Genomic DNA, 26,352 nt, shown 5'->3' on the forward strand with positions numbered 1-26,352 from the left:
CTTCTTTGGAAGGACTTGAGAAGGATTGGTGTTAATTCTTTTTTAAATGTTTGGTAGAATATACCAGTGAGGCCATCTGTACTTTCTTTGTTGGGAAATTTTTGATTACTGATTCAGTCTCTACTTGTTAAAGGTCTTCAGATTTTCTGTTTCTTAATGAATCAGCTTGTATAATTTGTGCAATTCTAGGAATTTTTCCATTTCATTTATGTTATCTAATTTGGAATACAGTTGTTCATAATATTCTTTTATCTTTTTTTGTTTCTGTGAGGTCGGTAGTAATGTCCCCTCTTTTATTCCTGATTTTAGTAATTTGAGTCTTCTTTTTTTTTTCCCTTGGTCAGCCTATTTAAAGACTGTTAATTTTGATCTTTTCAAAGAACCAACTTTTGGTTTTGTTGATCTTCTCTATTGTTTTTCTATTCTATATTTTGTTTGTTTGTGCTATAATCTTTTTTGTTTCCCTTCCTAGTTGCTTTGCATTTAGTTTTCTCTTTTTCTAGTTTTTTAAGGTGGAAGGTTGGGTTACTGATTTCTCTCTCTTATTCTATTTTTTACTTATTATGTATTATAAAATCCATATAACACAAAATTTACCATTGGTGACATTTTAATACATTTATAGTATTGTACAATCATTACCACTATCTAGTTACAGAACAGTTTTATCCTCCCAAAAGGACACCCTGTATCCATTATTTAGTCAGTCTCCATTGCTGGCCTCTTCCCAATCCTCAAGTTCCTGGAAATCACTGATCTGCTTTTTGTCTGTGTGGATTTGCCTCTTCCGGATATTCTGCTGTCAACTTATTCTTTAAAAGATGGATTTGTCTCTTTGTCCGGTAGTGGTAAAGATTTTCTATCTTTGTAATACTGTAATAGCAACAGATGCATAAGGGTGTGGATTTGCTTTTATTTTTGCTCAGGACTCTTTTGTTTCTTTTACTCTGAAAAATTCTTGTGTATTTTCTTTGAATAGTCATCCCTCCTCTCCACACTTCGCCCCACCCCACCCCCCAATTTTCTTTTTCCATTCTCACCTTCAGGAGATATAAACCTGTGTTGAAATAACAAACCTTTTTATTCTATCTTCCGTATCTATTAATCATGTTTTCCATTTTCAAATTTAGAGAATTTCCTCACATGTATTTTTGAGTCATTTATTCTTTTCATCTCAGTTTAATCTGTTTAACATATCCATTTGTCACAGCCCAAGAAGGCCATGCCAGTCCAGAGGCCAAAGAAGACAATGAGCATTTTCTGATACATGAACTTTCATTGATGGCTTACATGTTCTGATTCATGAACTTTTATTGAGGGTGAGAAGTCGTGGAGAGATCATGACGGCTCTCTCATGCTGGGCAGGCATCGCATTCACAGGGAAGACGACCCAGCGATGCAAAAAGAACAGAAAGCCTTTTATAAGGGTTTAAGACAAAGGCCTTCCTGAGGGTGAGGGGGAGCATAGATGCAGGAATAGGTCATTCTGACCTGGGGGGTGGTGCAGGAAGGACTAGAATTACATTTTACTCTCTTTGTGAGAATAAGAGCCTCTCACTTCCTGCCTGCTTGCATAAAGTTACATTTTAAGGCCAATTTACCTTTTTTTTTCTTTACTGGCTGAGAAAGACAATAGGTTAAACATTTAGCTGCCTAGGTCATGCAGACTGCTGTGCACCAAAGATCTGCACGCCTGTTTTGCTCAGGCCACGGGTTGCCACACCATTTTAATTTTTATTTTAATCACTGTATTATTTTAAGTTCAAATTGGTTTCCTTTCAATGTGTGTGTTTTAATATTATAGGATATCAAGACAGAAATGATTCAGAAGCTTCAGGGTCATCCAGAAGAGGTGGAAGAGGTAGTTTCCGAGGTTGCCGTGGAGGATTTGGTCTAGGAAGTCCAAGTTAGTAGTGGATTGCAAATAGTGTGCTTTATTTGTTAAGGAAATTATTAAAATAATACCTATTACATAGGATTGTTATGAGGATTATCTGAGAGTATCTTAGCACAGTGCCTGACATGCAATAATCACCTGCATTGTAGATACTACTATTTTTTTAGACACATATGTAATTTCATATTGGCTAAATTAGAATGTATAATTCTTTTAGGAGTATGTGTTACTCAGTTATTTTACATTATGAACTAAGAGTTTTAGAGCTTTAATAATGATTGGTGATTTTATAAATAGGTGGCCTTCTCTATACCTCTACCTCCAAAAAGCCCTTCTACCTCAAAAGTCACTGTTAACAGAGGAGGACAAATTAGTGGTTTTGAAAGCTAAAAACATAAAGACATTTATAATAATGATTTAATAGATGTGGATCATGTTAGTGAATTGTTACTTTTTAAACAGATAGGAATTTGAAGGGTAGCTGTACAGGAATGGTGAGGTTAGATTTGGCGATAGTGTGAGAACAAAGGGTGCTATTCAGGAGAATAAGCAGTGAAATGCAGTGTGAAGTTTCTGGGACAGTAACATTGCTTTTTTGGGGAAGTGACAACTTTGCTTTATCGTATTTTGGCATAGTATTAGCCCTAACTTCTTTATAAATAAATTTAATAAAATTTTAATAAAATAAAAACTTTGAAGATATAATTTGTAACTAAAGGAAATAATTTGTGGAGAAGTCCTTTTTGAGATACTTAGAAAAATACTAATTGTGATTCTTGTTAACCTGTTTTACCCCTCATCTTTTAACTTCTGGCACTGTATTTGATTTTTTCTTTCCTGTATGATTTTAAAACTTCTTGAAAGCAACATAATCTAATTTTATTATCCACAAATTTAGATAACAAATATGAACAAGATGAGGGGACACAGCGCACTGGTGGCCTTTTTGGTTCTAGAAGACCATCATTAAGTGGTGCAGGTGAGAAATAGAATTTATTACCGAATATTAATAATTCATGTATGCTTTTAGCTCTAGGGTTAGTAAACTTAGAATATATGTCTAAACACATTACATAGTCTCATCAATTTTCTCTGCCTTTTAGATCTATAAGTGGAAAATATTACCTACTTTATAAAATTTATACCCTGTGGATTATTGCTTCTCTGTAATCCACCAGTTAATTTGAAGTGTGAACTATGCTTTTAATTGGAAGAAAGAAAATGAAGTTTGCAGTGGTTTCAAAAAAGGATTCTGAGTTAGGGGAAAATGATTTTGTGAGATTTAAAGAGAAAGTGAAAAAAATGAGAACATAATTGTTGATGAAAAATATGAATGAGGAAAAGGTTTATAAATTAAATCTAGAATTAAGAAATGGGTAGATTAAAGGAATAGGAGTCTTGACTAATTACTTCCCCTGAGACCATTGTCAGTGATTGACTATAAATAGCTGTATGGTTTATGTGCTCAAGAAAGAGTTGGGTTTTCTGTAAATACTATGCAAATTAATATTTGTAGGTAATGGTGACACTTACCAAAGTAGAAGTGGCAGTGGAAGTGGACGAGGTGAGTTCTTATTTGGTTTACTTATAAGTGGTTAAAAGTGTTGTAATTCAAATTTAAATTTTGAAGTTAAAGGAAGTTGTTACCATTTTCATACATTGTGAGGAGTATAAATTTGCGCAGCCTGTTTTGGAGAGTTTTTTGTTAACTTCTGATCCAAAAGTTGTGTCCTACAGATATATTTGCTCAATATATGTACAAAGTTTTTATTGAAGCCTAATTTATAATAAGTGAAAACTGAAAATGACCTGAATTTCAACAATAAATGTATAATGAATAAATGATATACAGTAGGATGCTGTGCAGATGTTTAGGAATGAGATATATCTATATGTACAGATCCTTATTATATAAAAACAAGTATGCCTTTTCATATCATGGGATAGAGATTTGATTTAATCTAGGAAATACAAAGGCTATTTTAATATAAATGATTCTGTACTCTGAAAAATAATGTTATCAAAGTTATAAGTGAATCCACAGAGAGAGAGAGAGAGAGAGAGAGAGAAATGTCATATAAAAGTTAGAATGCTTTCCAGACTACTAAACCAGTAAAGACTGTTTGACATCTTTGAAAGATTCTCGGTAATTATTATTAGGCTGGGAGCATTCAAATCGACTTCTCTCTTGAACTGCCCACCCCTGACCCCAAATCCTGTATTTTTCAATATTGAAAAATGCTATCAGTGTTCGCTTAAACCATGTCCTCCACAAATGCTCACATCCTTTATGAAGGATTTCAAGATCTGTGGACATTTAAGGTGAGGAAATTATGTTACATGTAAAAATGTTGTATTGATTTTTGGATCCAGTGCAGTCCTTATTCTGTTTATAATAGTACCTGGGAGTGTCACAGTAGATGACTAGTTGTCGAAGAATTAGAAAGGTGATGTGCAATGAAGACTTAACCTGTAGGTCTGACTTGTCCTTTGAAAGGCCTGCTTAGGAAGTTGGCCCTTGCTTTGTGTCTGGGAAGTGGGATTTTGGGAGGGTTCCCTCTACCCTAACTGATAAGTGTGGCTCACTGTGTATGAATGGTACAAACCAATGCAGTTTATGCTGAACACCTACCTGCATTCCTTCTGGGAGTCTAAAATTTTGGTACATGCTAGACAGAAGCTACCTGTGTGATCAGTCCCCAATAAAAATCCTGCATACTAAAGTCTTTAATGAGCCTCCCTGGTTGCCAGCATTTTACACTTGTTGTCACAACTGGTTGCTGGGGGAATTAAGCACTTCCTGTGTGACTCCACTGAGAGAAGACTTAGAAGCTTGTACCTGGTTTCTTCTGGACTTTGTCCCATGTACCTTTACCTTTTGCTGATTTTGCTCTCTGTCGTTTCACTGTAGTAAATCATAGCTGTGAGTACAACTATTTGCTGAGTCCTGTGAGTCCTAGTGAATCATCAAACCTGGTGGTGGTTTGGGGGACAGCAATACAGGTAGAGTTTAGTTCCTGTTAGAAAATATATTCCTTTGATGATTAGCAACAAGACATAACAGTTTAAACAAAAAAATTGTAGTATCTGATGGCTTCATCTGCGTAAAATCAGCACTTTGAATTTTTAAGGTAACGTAAAATTTACAATTCTATTTTATTTTAACTGTCTCAAGTATGATTTGTAAGAAGAGATTTTAAGGATGCCTGTCCCTTTTTAGAACTTGTCTTCTATAAAGATAAGCAATGAAAACTGATGTCACTATAAATTTCTTTAATAGGTGGTTACAAAGGTTTAAATGAAGAAGTAATAACAGGCTCTGGAAAGAGTAAGTTTTACTTTAGATAATGTATTTGATTTGATTTTTAGGGTGAAAGTTCCTTTACTCCTGGTTTTTAAAAAATCTGTTTCTTTTTTTTTTTTTGTTTTTTTTTTTGGTTTGATCCCCTTTAAGATTCTTGGAAGTCAGAAGCTGAAGGAGAAAGTGGGGATACTCAAGGTATATTAATGTTTGTATATCCACATGAATGTATATTCATGTTAATAAAAATGCAAAATATATAAATGCAGAGGTAACTTTTTTATATGAACAGTAGAAACTTTGATGAGCAATGGGACATTTTAAAGAATTTAAAATTTGATTTGGTCTGTTTTCTCTCTTGTTTTTCTTTTATTTCTTATAATGTAAATTCTGTTTTTTTAATTTAACTTACAAGGACCAAAAGTGACCTATATACCACCTCCTCCACCTGAGGATGAGGACTCCATCTTTGCACATTATCAGACAGGCATAAACTTTGACAAATATGATACTATTCTTGTGGAAGTGTCTGGACATGACGCACCACCAGCAATTCTGGTCAGTATAATAATTCTTCCTAAATAGGCTATGTAGCAAACTTTAGTTTTTAAATATATGGTACATTTCATAAGATGATACTAAAGAACACAAATTTTCACCTTTAGTATCTAAAGTCTTAGGTTGGAAATTTAGAACCATGCCTGCCTTCTAAAGTAGAATTAATTATTGTGTTGAGAGGGTTCATCCCTACCTCCGCACACTAGGATGAGAACTTTCTTTAGATTTACTAAAAAGAATACTTTTCCTAGAGGTCAAGATGTTTGCTTCTGAAGTATATGAGAAAGTGTGTCTTAGAGGAGTGATTTTCCAAGGGAAGAATGGAATCCTCTGTCCCATAATGACAATTATGCCCATAATGGGCCATTGTTACTGATTAGAATTATTTGAATATGTTTATGGAATGATTTGAGTATGGTATGGAATTTAATCACTGCCCCCCCCCCCCCCTTTTTTTTACTTCACAGACTTTTGAAGAAGCTAATCTCTGTCAGACATTGAATAACAACATTGCTAAAGCTGGTTATACTAAGCTTACTCCAGTGCAAAAATATAGTATTCCTATTATACTAGCAGGACGAGATTTGATGGCTTGCGCTCAAACAGGGTCTGGGAAGACTGTAAGTCATTTTCCCACATGTATGCTGCCCCATATTCAAACTGTTGCATTTTTTTTAAACATTGGTTCTTCCTAAGTAGCTTGTATCTCTTCTGATGGAAATAAGATTTATAGATGGTTATAGTGAACGTCATAAGTATTCATATTTTTTTCTGATTTCTAGTTTTATTGGATTTATGTGTACTTCTGAAGAAAGAATTTTGAACTAATTCTAGGGTAGTGTTGCAATCTATGAATCTGTTTCTAAGTGTGTTCAACCCCTTTTGGAACATGGTAGTATCTAAAACAAGATGATTAAAGGTCAAGGCATCATGATTATAAATAATTTCTGTAATATAGCTGATATAGTTTTGGAGTTAAAAAATGATAAAGAATGAGAAAGAGTTAATCATTTTACCTGATCCTTGGTATACAGTGACCTCAGGGTTTGCTAACTCTAAAAGAACTCTGGTGAGACCAGGTTGGTCTTAACACTGATCTAGGGTTGGTTGTCTGTTAAATAGGATTCCATGAGATGAGTCTTAAAGACTGTCTTTCTAGGGGTGTAGAGTCCTGGTTCATACCATTTTAATCTTAAACAGGTTTCATAATAGAGTTGAAGGGCAAATGGGTGATTTAAGTAATACAGCTGCTGGTGAGTGACTTAAGCATAGTGTTGGAGGGTCCTTTCAGTATCTTATTTGTGTAAATGAGAAAACTAGCACGAAATTTTTCTTGTCAGATGTAACTTCAATAAGGGTGAAATGTTTTTTTTGTGTGTTTTTTTGTTTTTTGTTTTTTGAAATAAATTCAAGCTTACAGGAACAGTTGCAAAAATAATACAAACCCCATACACAGAACTCCAGCATACCCCAACCCCCCCTCCACCAATACCCCGATCTACAAACTTTAATATTTTGTCACTTTACCATTTCTTTCTTTCCCTCCCTATCTATCATCCATCATCTATTGCTCTGTCTTCTGAACATGAGAGCAGGTTGCACACATCCTTGAACAAATAATATAATTCACATATACATTTCCTATGAACAGTAATATTCATTTATGTAATCACATTAAGTGTAGTTAAGTTCAAGAATTTTAACATTGATATAAAGCTTACATTCTATATTTCATTTTTTTCCTCATGTCCCAGTTGTGTCCTTTTGAGCCTTTTCTCCTCTATTCCTAGATCTCATCCAGGATCATCTGTGGTATTTAATTGTCATTATCTATTTAGATTGTCTTTTTTTTCTCTTGTGGAAACATATATACAGCCTAAATCTTCCCATTCCAACCCCTCCCAAGCATTCCATTTAGTGGGATTAATCACGTTCACAATGTTGCGATGCCATCACATTCCTGCCATCCATTACTAGAAATTTCCCTTCACCCCTAACAGAAACCCTACACTCATTTCTTATTAACTCCCCATTGCCCCTTCCCCCACTTCTCATAACCCATACTCTACTTTTCATCTCTATGATCATATTCTTTGATACTTTGTGTTTACTGTGGGGCTTAAATTTAACATCTTAAGTCTACAACAATCTTGTTTTCTTTGATACCAACTTAACTTCAATAGGACACATAAACTATGTTCCTGTACTCCTCCATTCCCCCACCTTTATGTAGTTCTTGTCAAAAATTACATATTTTATATTGAGTCCAAAACAGTATTTTAGATCCTGTAGGAAGTAAATAGTGGAGCTACAAATCAAAAATACAGTAGTTTTGGTATTTATATTTACCAGGTGATCTTTACTGGAGATCTTTATTTCTTCATGTGGTTTCAGTCAATTGTTTAGTGTCCCTTCCTTTCAGCCTGCACAATTCCCTTTAGCATTTCTTATAGGACTGATCTACTGGTGATGAAGTACCTCAGCTTTTGATTATCTGGGAATGTTTTCATCTCCCCCTCATTAACCTCCAGGTGTTTGTGAATTTTCTAAGTCTCTGATGGTTATTGACTTCTATTTGTATTCCATTGTGTTCAGACACTGTGCTTTGAATAATTTCATTTTTTTTAAAATTTATTGAGGCTTGTTTTATGTCCCAGCCTGTGGTCTATTCTGGAGAAAGTTCTGTGATCACTACAGAAGAATGTGTATCCTGGTGATTTGGAATGTAATGTTCTATGTATGTCTGTTAAATTTCTCTATATCTCTCTCTCCTTTCTTTGTTTCTCTGTCGGTAGGGCTTCCTTTAGTATCTGAACTAGGGCAGGTCTTTTATTGGCAAAATCTCTCAGCATTTGTTTGTCTGTGAAAAAATTTAAGCTCTCCCTCAAATTTGAAGGAGAGTTTTGCTGGATAAAGTATTCTTGGTTGGAAATTTTTCTCCCTCAGAGTTTTAAATATGTCATGCCACTGCCTTCTTGGCCTCCATGGTGGCTGCTGAGTAGTCACTACTTAGTCTTATGTTGTTTCCTTTGTATGTGGTGAATTGCTTTTCTCTTGCTGCTTTCAGAACTTGTTCCTTCTTCTCAGTATTTGACAGTCTGATCAGAATATGTCTCGGAGTGGGTTTATGTGGATTTACTCTATTTGGAGTTTGCTGGGCATTTATGCTTTGTGTATTTATATTGTGTAGAAAGTTGGGAAGTTTTCTCCAACAATTTCTTTGAATACTCTTTCTAGGCCTTTACCCTTCTCTTCCCCTTCTGGGACACCAATGAGTCTTATATTTGGACGTTTTATTTTATCTATCATATCCCTGAGATCCATTTTGATTTTTTCAATTTTTTCCACATTCTTTCTTTTGTTCTTTCATTTTCCGTTCTGTGGTTCTCGAGGTTGCTGAGTCATTGTTCAGCTTCCTCTAGTCTTGTACTATGAGTACAAGTACTACAAGAATCGTTTTAATTTTGTCGACAGTTTCTTTTATTTCCATAAGATCATCTTTTTTTTATTTACTCTTGCAATTTCTTCTTTATGCTCTTCTAGGGTCTTCTTCATGTCCTTTATATACTTTGCCATGCTCTTCTTCATGTCCTTTATATCCTGTGTCATGCTCTCGTTGTTTGTCTTTAGTTCTGTGATTAATTGCTCCAAGTTCTGTGTTTCCTCCTATCTTTTTATTTGGGTGTTTGGGTTTGGGTTCTCCATATTGTCTGTTTTTTTCATGTGCTTTAAAATTTTCTGTTGTTTTTGGCCTCTTGGCATTTGCTTTACTTGATAGTGTTCTTTTAGGATATGAAGGATTATTCAAACCCCAATCTCTAATTTGTCAGATCTACAGCTTGGTGGTGTACACTTTCTCTAACTAACCAGCAGATGGTGTCCACGAGTCACCTATTCCCCTCAAGTCAGTTCTCCCCAACTTTGTCTTTGTTGTGGTGTGTGGTGCACCAACTTTGGGTGTGTTGTTGGTGCTGTCCACCCTGAATGTGGGGCATGTGTCTGGGCCGTTAGGGAGGCAAGGCAGCTTTAATAATCAAACCTCCCAGGTGTTCCTGGGGATTTACGGCTGTTGCAAGAGTCTAAACCTTCATTTCAGTCTTGCCACAGCTTTCCTCTGCCACTGACCCACAAGTCCTTGGTATTGGCATAGGGTCCCTGGGATTTCCGAGTGGGACCCTCTTCACAGCCGTGCCCTTCCAGGGCCTCTGCTGGGGGAAGGCTGTGCTATGTCACAAGTGCGCGCCATCCCTCAAGGGAAGCCCTGGGCCGCCAGACTGTGCAGGGTCTTCTCAGCCTGCTCTAAAGATGGCTGAATGGGGCATGTTAACCTCCCCCTTTTTGCACAGCTCCGCCTTCCCAGCTCCGGGACAACCAGCTGTGGGTATGCGAAAGGCCACTGTCCACGCCTGATATTGTGTGTGCGCGGTGTTGCGGGAAACACTTCCTGTCACACTGGGTCCCTTGATGTGGCTCTGGGCTGTGGCTCCGGCGCTGGGCAGGAGCATTCCCAGCCGGCCCGGAAGATGGCTGCAAGGGGCATGGTTTTTTTCTCCTTTTGGCTTACCTCTGTCGTCCTTGCTCTGAGACAGTTAGCAGTGGGTCCACGAAGGCTATCTTGCACGCCAGATAATGAGGCATTTTCACAGACCATTCCTGCCGTGCTTCACTGTGTGGTTCTTGCTGCCATATCTGCAGCTGCTTTTGGGTTTTTTTAAAAAAGAACTACTTCGCCTCCAAATGCCAACCCATGCTTTCCCCACACTGCAGCGTGGCTGCTGGACATTCAGCAGGTTCACTCTCATTTCAGAATGCAAACTCCCAGTTTCACCAAGTGCATGGTCCCTGGGGATTTAGCATACCTTGTCCAGCTGGTGCATCGCTGGAACTGGAGTTCTGGATCACTCTGTGGCTTTCATCTAGTATTTTGCATGGAGGTCTTTTTTTGCCCTGTCTCTCCTAGCCGCTGTCTTAGGTTCTCCGAGTGATATGTTTTAATCCATGTGAATGATTTCCCAGTTTTTGCTCTATCTGTGGACCATTTTTGTCATGTATTCTGAGTGATAATTTTATTACTACACCAAAAAATACTCATTTAGAATAATGGCTAGCTGCAGTGATTTGCATCAGATTGTATCAGTTTTTCATGTCTGTAAATAAGTTAATTTTGTTATCTTTAGAATCCTTGGGTATGCTGTTTTTTAAAGAACTCAAAAGATATTTCGATAGGGTAGATTACCTTTATAAAATTTTTAAAACATTCTATAATATGAGTGTAAAAACCTAAATGTTAAAACTCATCGAAATAAAAATTGTTTTCAGTTCTTATCTTAAATTTACCAGCAAGATGGAAGAAAAATCTAAAGGTGATAAGGGGATGGAGGAATATTTTTCCATAGGGGAATAGATGATACATTATAAAATGTGTATATTATGCAATATAACCTCTAGGCAGCTTTTCTCTTGCCAATTTTGGCTCATATGATGCGTGATGGAATAACTGCCAGTCGTTTTAAAGAGCTGCAGGAACCAGAGTGTATTATTGTAGCACCAACTCGAGAACTGATCAACCAGATCTATTTGGAAGCCAGAAAATTTTCTTTTGGGTAAGTATACCTGAATTGCCATTAAAAAAGAACATTTTCTTTAGAGATTTTTCTCACTTATTTTGCAGAGAACTCTGTAATAAAGCACTCATGTAATTAGCATTACTTGATTGAAGTGTACTTTTTTCATAATCTTATTTATGGAATAAGTTTATTAAGAAATAGGCTTATTAAAAGTGAAATAATAGAGATAGATAAGAAAACGAACATATTGATGTGTTTTCTGGTAATTTTTTATGCATGTTTTAAAAATGAATTTAGGATGATCCTAATAATTTTCAGTCCTTTTATGCATAACCTCATAATATGGAAAACTGCTTAATGTATAATCAGATGTAATTTTTAATAGTTTTAAAATTGACTGTGTGTATACACATTCTTTCCCTATTTTGGAGCATTTAGATAGTTTCTAATATGAGGACATTATAAGTAAAACTGTGATGAGCATATTGATCCATGAAACTTTTTGTGTTTGTGTTTTAAGTATTTCCTTAAAATAGCTCTTTAGAAGTTTTGATGTTACAGAGTATGAACTTGTTTTAAGGCTTTGCACCAATTTACATTTTTACCAGCAATGTGTGAAAATGCCAATTTTACTATACCCTTTGCCTGCAATTGGTATTGTATTATCTATTGCTGCTTAACAGAATATGTATAAATGCTTAATACAATAAGCATTTAGTATCTCAGTTTCTAGAAGTCAAGAATTGGAGAACAACTTAGCTGGTGGTTCTGGTTAGGATCTCTCGTGAGGTTTTAGATGTCAGTCAGGATTGCAGTCATTTGAAGGCTTGACTGGGCCTCTTTATAGGATGCTTTAGTGTCCTCAGGAAATGGCAGCTGACTTCCCTAGAGTGAATGATCAGTGAGAGAGAGAGCAAGGAAGAGGCTACAGTGGCTTTTATGAAATAGTCTCAGAAGTCACACAAGTCACTTCAGTCATGTTGTTTGTAAGAAGCAAGTCACTAAGTCTAGCCTACACTCAGAACTCGCTGTATAATTTGCTGGGACCAGTGCAAAATGAAAATGCAGGGCCCTTTGTTAAAAATGTATTGCAAATTTTAAGACAGCAAAGCAGAGCATTAAACCAAGCACAGGGCTCTTCTAAGGATGGACTGCGCACGTCACATATCCACAAAGCCAACCTTCCCCCTACACTTAAAAGGCAAGAGAATTAGGGTCCATCTGTAAAGGGAGGAGTGTTGACAATTTGTGTTCATGTTTTAAAACTAGCACAAGTAGTTTTTCATTTATTTGGTCACTATGAGAGGTTGAACTACTTTTTGAGTGCTTAATAGATTTTTCTTTGTGAGTTGTCCATGTGTTATCAACCATTTTTATTTATAATTTTTTAGAGGTTTCTTTCTTGTGTGGAAATTATTTGTTATTACTCAGTGCATTTAGAATAAGAAAAAAATATTAAAATCACGTTAATGTCAAACTTGATAGATTTGTTGGAAAAAGATGTGGATTCCTTTTATACAGTATTTATTTCTTGCTAATCCCCATGTATGATGTTGTTTTCAGGCTTTAAATCAAGTAATAGGTAACAAATTTAAAAACAAACATGGCTTGATAAATTCAGATAATATGTATGTACAAATATATATAATTAGGCATATTTGTTGCAACATTTTTTATATCGGTAAAAGACTGAAAAGTATCTGAAAGTCCTTTAGAGGGAACTGGTAAATTACAGTACACTTATAATAATAGTAGTAATGACTCACTTATTGAATACTTAGCATATGCCAAGAATGTTAAGTATCATATATATGTATATAAACTCATTTTGTCTTCACAATAGTGAAATTTTAAAAAGCCAATTAAATAATGAGTTCATTTAATAAAACTTAAATTTTTCCTACATTCTTGACCCCCAATCCTTAATTCTCTTTTTCAGAGTTACCCACTGTTAAGTTTTATGAGTCATTGCAGAGGTAGCCTGTGCACATATATGTGCTTTAATCCTCCTCCCCACAAATAGTAGCATACTTAGCTGTTTGGCACACGTTTAAAAAAATGTATTTTGGAGGTCAGGGTTGACCTAGAACCGTAGCTCTTTCTTTTTATGAAGGAACAGTACTCCTTTGTATGGGTATACTGTTTAATTCCTTTATTCATAGATACTTAGTTTTCAGTTTTCTGATACTAAAAACAATTGTGGCAATAAATATTTTTGTACATCATCTTTGCCTATTTGTGGGAAACTATCTGAAGGGTAAATATCTAGATGTGAATTTATTTGGACAAAGAGTAAGTTTTAGAATTTTGATAGACTGTAAAATTATGAAAGAAGTTGTAACAATTTACCCTCTTGAGTACCAGTTTCCCTATACCCTGGCTAACATTATCACACTTGAGGAAAAATGTTTTCTTAGTCTTAATTTTTCTTCCTTTTTTAAGTAATGGTAAACTTTTCTTTTTTGTTTAAAAGCCATTTGTGGTTTTTATGAACCTTTTTTTTTTTTCCCATGTGTTTGGCCTATTTTGGGCAGTGGTTTTCATTGTTTTTGAAGAGCCTTGTTATCAGGTAGATTGCAAAATATTTTTCCCCTGGTTTGTCGTTTCTTTTTCAACAATGTTTTTCAGCTTCTTGCTGGGTAGGATTTAACTTTTTTTAGATAGTTGAATGTATTAGCTCTTTCTTGTTAGAAACAAATGCCTAGCTTTTAAATAACCAGAAAATATTTATTTTTCTCATCATAGGACTTGTGTAAGAGCTGTCGTTACTTATGGGGGAACCCAGTTGGGACATTCAATTCGACAAATAGTACAAGGCTGTAATGTATTATGTGCTACACCTGGGAGACTGATGGATATCATAGGTAAAGAAAAGGTAGGCCCTAGAGGGATTACAAAGTTGTGGGGATTAATATTTTTTTGTTTGGGAAATGAGAAGAATGGTGTAAATAAAGAAAGGTATTAACATTTATTAGAGCACTGTTTATGTTAGGACTCCCATCAGATTCTTTGAATACATTCTCATATAATTCTCAAAATAATCCCAACAGGAGGTAAATAGTATCTTTCCATTTAATACTTGAGAAAATAAACTCAGTGAGATTACTTAATTAAAATCCTTTATCTCTAATAAGTGGCTGAATTGGGATTAGAATGTGGGTCTGTATGATTCCAGAATCCAGATTCTTTATTCTTTTTCCCTCTACATTGAGAGAAAAATGAAATAAGTACTTTTACCAAGTTTCATTTTGTCTTGATGAAATGGTTGTCCTTTTCTGGAAGAAAGCTTTTGTGGCATCAGTAATTCTATCTCTTATTAAATAAGGAGTGATATTAATGAGGATTGTTAATTTTCTGAGTCTTTAGGAAGATATTTTAGGGTTACGTACTTGCTTTAGTATTCATATACCAGATTATTATGTCTCTAAATCAATATTTTAAGTTCACTTTAACGAAGCTGATTTGCTTTTTTAGTATCTTCTCTAAAGGAGTTACTCACAAGTATGTTCTCTATGCATAATGTAACTTTCTTAGGATACTTCTTAAAGAGTATTCAGGAAAATCCACCTTGCTCTCTTGCTAAACATCCTCCATGGTGGTACCAAGTCACTTGTCTTCTTTTTGCAAATGTGTGCTTCTGTTTATAGCAATAAATGTTGTTCATGAAAAGGTGAGAAAAGTTTCCCAGTTGTTCCGAGTGATTAGAAAATGGAGAATTTGTTAAGGGTTTAAAGGTGTTAGAAAAAAATTAGCAATGATAAAACACGTGAATATATCAAACTGTTAGGAGATTTTATTTCATACATTGAGTCAGACTTTATCAGACAGCACAGTCTGTATTGGTGCTGCCCAATAGAATAGGTACTAGCCGCATGTGGTTATTTAAATTTAAAATGATACAAAATTAAGAATTCAGTTCCTCATTCTCACTGGCCACATTTCAGGTGCTCAGTAGTTACATTGTAGCTAGTGGCTATCATCTTAAACAGTAAAGAGAAAGAACTTTTTGTATTAATCATTGTAGAAAGTTCTATTATATAGTACTGATCTAGATGTTTTGGTTTCTTTTAGCCTTAATTTTAAAACATGTTTTATAATGTTAGAGAAAATGGAGAATTGAAGTAAACAGTAATACTATTATTGAAGCATAACGATTCTTATCTTTTATGCACTGACTGCTAGTTTTATCCTTCAGAATATTTTAATAGTTGGTATTATGGAGAATATTTTAGCTTCATCTATTAACAAGTATGCCTTTTCTTTTTTAACTCTTGAAAATATCGTTAAAGATTGGTCTCAGACAAGTCAAATATTTAGTTTTGGATGAAGCTGATCGCATGCTGGATATGGGTTTTGGACCAGAAATGAAGAAGTTAATTTCCTGCCCAGGAATGCCGTCAAAGGAACAGCGTCAAACCCTTATGTTTAGTGCAACTTTTCCAGAGGAAATTCAGAGGTAAATTTTTTTCTTCTTATAAATAATTTGTATATATGCATAAATATCTTTATGGAAGGAAAAGCAATGGGTATATCTTATTTTCAAATAGATTGGATTGTCTTTTGTTATGATTTTAACATCAGTAGTTTAAAAAGTAGATGCATTCCTAAAAAGTGTACCACAGTTTTCATTGTTTCTTCCTTCTTTATTCTTGGCTTTCCCTTAGCATCATATTTTATTAAAGTGTGTGTTTGTTTGTGTGTATTTGTGTTTGAATAGTTCTGCTTCTCTCACCATGCTGAGTTTCTCTGATTCTGGAGGAATATTGTTGCACAGCACATAGCTAGGATTTAATAAGTGCTTATCAAATTAAGTTATTTTTATTATTGTACCCTTTTCTTCAAGCCTAAATTTATTTATAGTGCTTGAGAGAATTAGGCCTCAGTTAGAACATCCACATTAGCACAAGTTGACATATATTTGCACATCATTCTTGAGGCGAACTCACAGATTAAGATGATACTTCTTGCCAGGATAGTGACTTTTCTTCCTGCCTGCTCGTCCTTTGGTACAGAGAACCTGAAGTACCCAGGCAGCACCTGTAGCTTATAATTGAGTAAGACTGTTTTTTGGTGAAACTGCCTCTACGTGGGAACCAAGACCTTTCAACCTGCAGAATCTAGATTTATGTGGGATCTGGGAAACATAGATTTCCCAGATGAGTCAGTGGGAGAGATGGTAAGTGGGCCCCTTGGTTTCCAGACCCATCCATGCACTATGTAAAGATCTTCGGTTCAGAGAGTGTATTGTGTCCCATTGGATGATGTCCTGTCCTCTTGAAGAGTTGACTTCAAGCTGGTCCTTTAGCTGTTCCTTCTGCAGACTGCTTATTCTAGTTTGCTAATGCTGCGGAATGCAAAACACCAGAGATGGATTGGCTTTTATAAAAAGGGGGTTTATTTGGCTATACAGTTACAGTCTTAAGGCCATAAAGTGTCCAAGGTAACACATCAGTAATCAGGTACCTTCACTGGAGGATGGCAAATGGCATCCGGAAAACCTCTGTTAGCTGGGAAGGCACATGGCTGGCGTCTGCTCCAAAGTTCTGGTTTCAAAATGGCTTTCTCCCAGGATGCTCCTCTCTAGCAAGCTTGCTCCTCTTCAAAACATCACTCACAGCTGCACTCTCTTCAGTCTCTTTGAGTCAGCATGTTTATATGGTTCCCCTGATCAAGGCCCACCCTGAATGGGTGGGGCCACGCCTCTATGGAAATATCCCATCAGTTATCATCTACAGTTGGGTGGGGCACATCTCCATGCAAACAACCTAATTCAAACTTTCCAACTTAATCCCCACTATTCTGTCTGCCCCACAAGACCGCATCAAAGAACATGGCTTTTTCTGGGGGACATAATACATCCAAACCGGCACACTGCTATTTGTTTTTTTTGTTGTTGTTTTGTTTTTTGTTTTGTTTTGTTTTTTTGGTCTAGCAACTTCTGGGTGGTATAGTAAATGATATGACCTGTGGATCCCATTGTTGATGGGCCCACTCTAATACCTCTTTTGCTGTCAAGTGGGACCCTAGTCTGATGCAGTGATATGTGGAATTCTGTGCCAGTGGATCTCTCCACAATCTCTTGGATAGTGGTACTGGCTATGGATTTGTTTTGCTTATTATTTGATAAAAAAATCTTTGTGTAAAGTTAAAAGGTACTATTGGGAAAAAAAAGTCCTAAGTCATGAGAAAGGATTGAGTTAGTTTAGCTGGCAGTGACTTTTGCTTTCTTAATGGCACATAAGATAATATTTTGTCTTATATTTGAAGTGTTTTAAATTTGAAATGGGATATCTATGTCTTCACTCTTAGCTTTCTTAATATTAGGGAGGGTCCTACTGCCTAATTTTGGATATAGGCAAAATGTTTAATGTGTACTATGTTCAGTCAGTAATATTTTTTGAGGACCTTTTATGAGCCATAGCTGAGGTCAGTGAAGTGCATGTGTCATGATATTGATCCCTCATGCTTCAGGGGAGGCACACAGAACTTTGTATGCATTACCACGTAGGCCCTTTACCTCTTGTCTCATTTGCTTGCTCAATTGTACTATACAAATATTATCTTTTTTTTTATGTGTCATGACATGATGGTCACTGACCTCAGCTATGGTTTGCTCAGTTCATTTGAAGTGTAGTAACTTAAAAGGTGGTATTTTCAGTAAACATCCCCTAGCAATAACTTACATAAAAGCAACGAGTGAAGAATTTTTGCCATAAGTTTCCATTTCAATTTTTAATAAAAAATCCTGCTTGTTGCAATCTGATATTTGTTAGTTTAGCAAACTTTTTGTTATATACACATTTTATATAGTTTTGGATGGCCAGCAAATCTACTTGAAATTACTGTATCCATAATTTGACCCAAACTTTTTCATTTGTAGTTGTTGTTTTGCAAAGTCTTAACATTTTATACTGATCTTTAAAAATAGTGTTTGGATGATATAAGTAGCTGCCTTATCTTATTATAGCTGTTAATAATCTGCTGTCTAGTTAATATTGAAGCAGTACTTGCAGGAATTCAATGAATATTTTGATTATTAATGGAGGAGGATAAGTTAAGGAATATTCTTTTGTCTTTCAAGGTTGGCTGGGGAGTTTTTAAAGTCAAATTATTTGTTTGTTGCTGTTGGACAAGTGGGTGGAGCATGTAGAGATGTTCAGCAGACCATTCTCCAAGTTGGCCAGTACTCAAAAAGAGAAAAACTTGTTGAAATTCTACGAAACATAGGTATCTTACATTGATAAAATTATTTTTTGTCGTTATGTTGATTTTTTTTAAAAGTGACTAAATTTTAAAAAATGACTAAAGAATTGTTTGGCATGAGTTTTTAATAAGAATACAATTTGTTTCTCTTCCTTTAAAGCTGTTTTAATAAAGGTTTTATGATTCAATTTTTCCATGTAAGTTTTACATAAATACAGTTCTTTCTCCTCCATAAAGGTTGAAAATGGGAAGGATTTGAGACTTTTAACAATATTTGATTAAAAACTTTTTCAACCAAATTATTTTTCCTTATAACACTAGAAAGGCTTGGTAACATATCTTTGTAGCAAACTCTATTACTTCATCAAAAGTGAATTCTTGTTTTTGCATTTCTGGTTCCTAGGTCTTGGTTCCTCAGGTTTCATAGATTCAAAGAATTTTAGAGCTAGAAGGATCTAGATCTGTTCCTTCACAATACTAATTAGAAATCTATCTCCTCCCCCCAAAAAACAAAACAAAACAGTTTTTCTCCGTTTGTTTGTTCGAGATAGCTTTAGTTCATGCCTGGAAATCGTAAATTTTCTAATATGGTAATTTTATACTTTATTGTTACCTCACAGGCTAGGTTTCCTTATATGCTGTACATTTCTCCTGTCACCCCTCCTCCCATTTCTTTTCAGTATTGGGGTGGGGCAGTGAGAAGGCAAAACAAATCAGCTAGTTTCTAATAATGAATGAACAGAAAAATTGGAAAGAACGGTGACTTAGAAAGCACCTACGACTTCTTTAGCTTCTGTTGTGTTTTATTAAATCTAAAGCCAAATACTTAATCATCTTGACTTTAAGAAATATTATTGGTTTATTTCATCAAATGTTTCAGAACACATACTAATGACATCTAAAATAAAAATAATAGCAGCTTTGGGACATATACTGTTCTATTGTTCTATGTATGTTAACTCATTTGATTCTCAAAACAACCTTAAGAGGTAGGTGGTGGTATTATTATCCCCATGTACGGATGAGGAAATTGAATTATAGAGAGGTCAAGTAACTTTCCCAGTATAAATTAAAGCTGCAAACACAGAAGAGATAAATACTGAAGTTTTGCTGAAATTAGAGCCTATTTATAGTATAATCACCTTAAAATTTTCATATATGAATTTTTAAAATAAAGCTTATTTTGAGTATAATCCTGAGGAAGTGAGTTTTTCAGAAGTGCTGGTTTGTTCTTGAGAAAAGGTCAGTGTATGAGCATGATTGATATACTTCTATATTATTTAAACTCTTAAATTTTCAGTAGTTTATTCTAGTTATTTTACTTTCCATGTAATGTCTATCCAAGAAATCCTCAAAGTTTACATGTTTTTTGTTCATATAATTGATTATCTCCTTAAGTCCACTAGCTCCTTCGCTTCTGCTTTTAAAATACAGAGGTTTCATTACATCAGAGTAGTATAGCTAACTGCCTTCTTCATAATTTTACTATTTTTTTTTAAATGAACAAGCATAAGAGATTTTTTTTTAGCTCACTAATTACTGAGGGAACCAATAAAATGCTACAGCCAGTTGAAGGAGAATTCAAAGAACACATATATGTATGCTATCAGGAATATTAGAATGAATTAACAGATAGATGCAAAAATAATTTATATCCATAGGGCTGTAATCAGTTACATTTCAGGTGAAATTTTCATTTGCATTTCTGTTGACAAGGATAATTTGTATTGCTGTCAGTTGCCTACCACCTATAGAATTATAAAATAAAAAAGACCATAAAAGGCACAGATAATTCTCAAGGGTATACTAGACAGTAATCTTTCTGCTCATTTCCAAGTTTTTCACAATTTTTCCTAACAGCCTGTATCCTCTTGTGGTCATAGTAATTTCAGAGATTATCATTGGTCACATAAAAGACCTTTTTGGCCTGATCATTTGCATTGGGGCAGCAATATAGGTTTCCTTGAGTTCTTTTTACAAATCTAGAGTCATACAATATTGAACAGTTAATAAAGTCACAAAATTAGTTTTTGTCTGTAAGTTTTCATAGGAAATCCCGGATTATATTTTTAAAAGCCTCATTATTTGCTGTCCCAAGGATAGGAAACTTAAGTTTAAGGAACTTTTTCTACTAGGTCTTACCTGCAATGGCATTTGCAGTAAATTTGCATAAAGTCCTCTCCTCTCGAGGTCCCCAAAGGTTCTGGCCTGCTGAGAAGTGGCCTTTCTTACAACCACTAGGGCTGGGCCCTGTAAGCCAGGTTACCAGATTGGTTTACTTGGGAAGGCTTTGTAGGCATTGGCTCCTTAAGGAAAGCCAACCTTTTTTTCCTTTAAGGTGTCTGGTCCTACCATTCTCAAATACAGCCCTCCAGTTAAGACCTTAATTGGCACAATCAATTTATCCAGTAATATCCTGGTAAAAAGGAGAGAATAAATTCTTATTGATGTAATGCAGATGACTATATTACCATGAAAAGTAAGGAGATTTGGTAAGAGTTTCTGAATTTGGGTTGAGTGGAATGTCATTGAGAAGTGAGATCAGATATCATTTCAAAGTGTTTCATTTTAGTTTACAAAAGCAGAGTGTACTACATTAGCATGGATTACAGTAGTTTAAGAAGAGAGAAAGGGCTGTCTTGTATATCCAGAAAATGGGACATTAAAACATCAACAGTACTTCAACCAAATGACTACAATAACATTTTCCTCATCAGCTCATTAAGTCCTATGAATTAATTCTTGTTTCATAGGATCTGTTAGCAGTTTCATGATTCTGTCTACTGCTACTTTCATGATATGTCTGCTTCTGGATTAAAAGAATCCCGGAAATCCTGCTCAGTCCATTCATACAGTCTGAAAATTGTCTAAGTGATGCCAACTTGGAATCTTCTACCCAAGAGTCTATTCTTTGAAATATTAATAGTTTGAAGTGCCTGGTACAGTCCTTTTCCACAGAGCTCTGAGTGCCCTTGTTGTTGAAGATACAAACTCTGATCTGTGGCTTGTAGCACAGACTCCAGGCAAGCATCAAAAGAAACAAAACCTGTTTGTAGATGATAGACTTAATGACTGTAGTTAACTTATTACTGATATTTTTAAATTAAATATAGAAGGTCTGAGGAGGGTTCATAATAAGAATAATGTAACTGGATAAGGAAATTTGATTATTTCTGTGGCATGCAAAGCAAAGACAAAGTCATTCCAAAAATATTGTAGACATAATATCTTTAATGATGATGAGTAAGCCTGTTTTCAAAGAAGTATGTAACTTTTACATCTACTTTATGAAAATGGATAGATGTAATTTTTCACATCAAGAGTATCAAGTAAAGAGATTCAGTAAGTGTAGAATAAGGTTTAGACATCCATATTTTTATACAACACCATGAGTAAGTCTGACATAATATGGTTGAGAACCATATTTCCAAGATGCTGATAAATATTGAAAACCTCTATAGGGCTATTTCGTAGGAGTTTGGATCAGTGTTTCCCCATAGGATAAACCCATATTATCAACAGTGAAGGATTTTACTGATCTCCAGGGACTTCCTCCGAAAAAGCATACATTTCTGAAATGTTTATATTAATAACAGTTTACCTGTAAAGTTTAACCCTAAGGAAAACTGAATGTCTCTTCTGATTTGATGCATTTTACAATAGTAACACATCAGACAGACAATTACTTCTAGCATCTTTTTTTTTTTTTTTAAGGTGAAAGAAAAAACCTTTGTGATTTTTCTGGGTCCTTCTAGGAAATCTCAAAGATAGTTTAGGTGGGGGTTTTTCCCCCCTTCTTAAATTTACAGTTCAATCTTAGAAAGGTAAAATAAAAAAAGTTTTCAGAGGAAAGTTGAACACTTGAATAGTATAGGATCATGGGTGCCTGAGAAACAATATTTGGTTACCAATTTAATTAAAGTGACAATAAAGGATTTAAATATAAATGTAGATGGTAACATGATAGTAATAACCATAACTTTCATGAGGGAGGAACCTTTGCTTCTTGTTTGTTTTTTTCTTAAATAAGACATAAAGTCCATACAATCTCTGCTATCTAGGCTGATTACACAAAAGATAAAGAATATCCTTTCATGTTACAGGTGAAGGCATTGAACGGTAAATCAAGGAAGCAATCCATCCAAATTGAGTGAACTTTCTAAAAATTCAACACATTCCATAGCTTCTTTCCAGACTCAGATATTAAAAATTGAAGCAAATAAAAATTCACTTTTCAAGTTTATTTCTTCATTGTGCTGTTTCATATTCTGGAACAAAATTTTATTTTAGGAAAATGTGGATTTTCCCAAGGCCCCTAAGACCTTCTTAAGGGATCCGTGAGGTAAAAATGGTTTTCCTAATTATACTAAGATTCCTTTATTTTAATATGCAGTACTTTAAGTATTCCAAGTTTTTCTTGGTTTTAATTTTTAACATGGTAAATATTAGTAGTTATAAGCCACATTAACAAAAACTCTTTGAGATCCTCAATTTTTTTAAAGAGTTTAAAAGAGTGCACAGACCAAATAGTTTGAAAGTTACCATTTTAGGGGAAAAATGACTCTTTTTCCTTGAAAAACAAAAGCACATACATTTTGCATTTCTCTGTTACTATTACTCCTTGAAACTTTTAATCATAACTTTTAACCATAGTAACTTCTACTTCATAGAGGAAACTAGTAAGGGTGGACAATTGAGATATGTCATACACAAGCAATTTAGCAGACTACCAGAGCTCATGAACACATGTAACACAACTTTCCACACCACCCACTTCCCTTTTATGTTTTAAGTGGCAAAATGAACATGTTCATTAACATGACCCAAAGATACAGCTTTATAGCATGCAAAAATAGGCAAAAGGACATTAAGTTAAAATTATGCATAGTAATCAGTGCTTGAAAATTCTGTCCTTTTATCCATTAATGAACACAATTTAATGTAGTCTAATGTCTTAATTTACCTAAAGATCTTGGAAATTGTCTTCAAGCTCATATTCTACAAAACATAAATACTGTTAAATAGTGTTCAAATTAGTTGAACACACATTTGCATTTTTCATATTCTTAAACATTATAGAGGAATGATAAGAGTTTATTTGACTGGTAAAGCTCTAAAAATTAGGAAAGACAAACCAAAATAGAATAAGATGTATTTTGAGTTGTATTTTACATTGATAAACCAGAGAAAAGATACAGTGATTTTTTTCTATATGGTGTTTTTTAAAACCAAAGTTACTAAACTCATCTTGTTTGCACAAGATCTCACTTAAATTATGTGAACTTGAATTCATAAAATGTTTCTGGTTTAGTTTCTGCAAGAAGAATTTTTTTACAAATTTGATACATTTAAAGTATTGTAAGTTCTATTTCTTTATTTTCTCAAAATTTTAGGAATACTTATTTATCTATATAGCTTAGTCCTCTATTTTATTTATCTCTATAAGCCAGTTCATTCAGAGCTCCTTTAATTTAAGAGACTTTGTAATTGAATTTGGTAATACTATATGGAGGTAAATGCTAAGTAAAAGCTTTTTCTGAATTATAAACACATAGACTTCATAGCTTCAATTCAGTCACTTTGGCCACAAGTCACAGTAAATACAAACAAAAAAAAAAATCACTGGTCTAGCTATCAAAAAGCTGAACACAAAATTCTTAATATCAGCTCAAAATGGACAAAGATACAAAGACCAACAAAATGGATTCTTTATCATTTCTCACTCAACAGAATAATTGTAATTCATTAATCCATATATAGACATCAGATAGTCTGATCATAAAATCAGATTCACAGTCATTGCTGCTACCAATGGGAATAACTTACTGTCTGAACTAGAACAAATACAAAATCAGTAGAGAGGAAAAAAAAAAACTAGAGAACAGAGGGCTATCAGAGTTAAATTTGTATTGCCACTTGGGATTCAGTATTGTGGGTACCAAGAAAAGATGAGACCAGGTCTTAAGCTGCTCATGATATAAACTTCTCCAGTAAGGTTGTTTACCTGACTCTTACCAGTTTTGGCATTGGGCATTTTGTTGGATGACCTTCAGAACTACTGAAAAATAATTTTTTATAAAAGATAAAATCATTACTTCCAAATAAATATAAAATGGCTGCATCTCAAAAGATTTAACTCATTTTTTATTGCAAGAATCTATAGCCCTTTTGATTTCTCTGCTTGATTGCCTAATAGGTTTCTGAGACAATTATGACCTCTAAAACTTTTTTTCTTGCAGTCTTCCCCATCTCAGTTTATGGTAGTTCTTCTTCCAGTTGTTCAGGCAGGAAATCTTAGAGTCATCCTTGATTTATTTCTTTCTCTATTATCTGATCTGTCAGCAAAATCGTCTTGGCTTTACCATCAAAATATATCCAGAATTCAGTAACTGTTCACTTAAAACAAAGGTCAGATCATGTTTCTTCTCTGCTCAAAACCCAATGACTTTCCTTGGAGTAAAAAATTTCTTTCAGTGGCATTCAAGGCCCTATGTGATATGGCTTCTGTTACCTCTCTGACTTCATCTCCTGCTTCTCTCCCTTGCTCTATACTCCAGCTATTACTTTCCCCATAAATGTTCTTCAGATATACCAGGCACATTGTTACCTCATGTATTTGTGGTTCACTCTACCCATAATGTAGAGGCCATGTTGGTGGGGGGAAGAGAACTCTTTTTTTCTTTTTTTTTTTAAGCCCATCAGGAAGACTCATACTTCAGAGCCTTTGCACTTGTTCTTCCCTGTGCCTTATATAATGCTCTTTCCCCAGCTATACACATAGTTCAGTAGTTTACTTTATTCATGTCTGCTCAGATACCATCTGTTCTAGTTTGCTAATGCTGCCGGAATGCGAAACACCAGAGATGGATTGGCTTTTATAGAAGGGGGTTTATTTGGTTATACAGTTAGAGTCTTAAGGCCATAAAGTGTCCAAGGTAACACATCAGCAATCAGGTACCTTCACTGGAGGATGGCCAATGGTGTCCGGAAAACCTCAGTTAGCTGGGAAGGCACGTGGCTGTCATCTGCTCCAGAGTTCTGGTTTCAAAATGGATTTCTCCCAGGATGTTCCTCTCTAGGCTGCAGTTCCTCAAAAATGTCACTCTTAGTTGCTCTTGGGGTATTTGTCCTCTCTTAGCTTCTCCAGAGCAAGAGTCTGCTTTCAACGGCCATCTTCAAACTGTCTCTCATCTGCATCTCCTGTGCTTTCTTCAAAGTGTCCCTCTTGGCTGTAGCTCCTCTTCAAATTATCACTCTCAGCTCCACTGAGTTCCTTCTGTTTGTCAGCTCATTTATATGTCTCCACTGGTCAAGGCCTACCTTGAATGGGTGGGGCCATGCCTCCATGGGAATATCTCATCAGAGTTATCACCTACAGTTGGGTGGGGCACAGTTCCATGCAAACAACCTAATCCAAACATTCCAACTTAATCCCCACTAATATGTCTGCCCCACAAGATTGCATCAAAGAATATGGCTTTTTTCTGGGGGATGTAATATGTTCAAACCAGCACACCATCTAACTAGAGAGGTTACCCTACATAAAGGAACCCACTCTATCCTGTTTAACATGGTGATGTTTCCTTTTTATAACTTAACACATAATATTTGTTTAATCTCCTTCCCACAGTGAGAGCAGAGGCTTTGTTTTATTGTATTTCTAACATCTAGAATGGCAGCACTAAGTATTTGTTAAATAAATGAATGAAACGAGCTTATGGAGAGGTGAGAGAAAGTAATTATGAACAATAATGCATTCTTCCATCCATTACGGCTATAAATTATCATCTTTCTTCCCTAACATTTTACAGAAAAGTTCCCTGTGT

General features: G+C 35.0%; 1 protein-coding gene across 1 annotated transcript in view; it reads left to right on the forward strand.

The window, feature by feature from the left end:
- Nucleotides 1-26,352, forward strand: part of DDX4 (DEAD-box helicase 4) — a 134,949-nt gene that overhangs the window by 105,066 nt on the left and 3,531 nt on the right. Inside the window, exons 7-17 of the mRNA XM_037798993.1 lie at nt 1,805-1,906; nt 2,796-2,876; nt 3,414-3,461; nt 5,178-5,225; nt 5,352-5,396; nt 5,614-5,756; nt 6,224-6,376; nt 11,205-11,359; nt 14,069-14,198; nt 15,613-15,779; nt 18,405-18,550. Of these exons, the coding sequence (XP_037654921.1) occupies nt 1,805-1,906; nt 2,796-2,876; nt 3,414-3,461; nt 5,178-5,225; nt 5,352-5,396; nt 5,614-5,756; nt 6,224-6,376; nt 11,205-11,359; nt 14,069-14,198; nt 15,613-15,779; nt 18,405-18,550 (1,218 nt within the window). The remainder of the gene's footprint in view (nt 1-1,804; nt 1,907-2,795; nt 2,877-3,413; nt 3,462-5,177; nt 5,226-5,351; nt 5,397-5,613; nt 5,757-6,223; nt 6,377-11,204; nt 11,360-14,068; nt 14,199-15,612; nt 15,780-18,404; nt 18,551-26,352) is intronic.

This window comes from Choloepus didactylus, chromosome 11 (assembly GCF_015220235.1).
Source record: "Choloepus didactylus isolate mChoDid1 chromosome 11, mChoDid1.pri, whole genome shotgun sequence".
Lineage (NCBI taxonomy): Eukaryota > Metazoa > Chordata > Mammalia > Pilosa > Megalonychidae > Choloepus > Choloepus didactylus.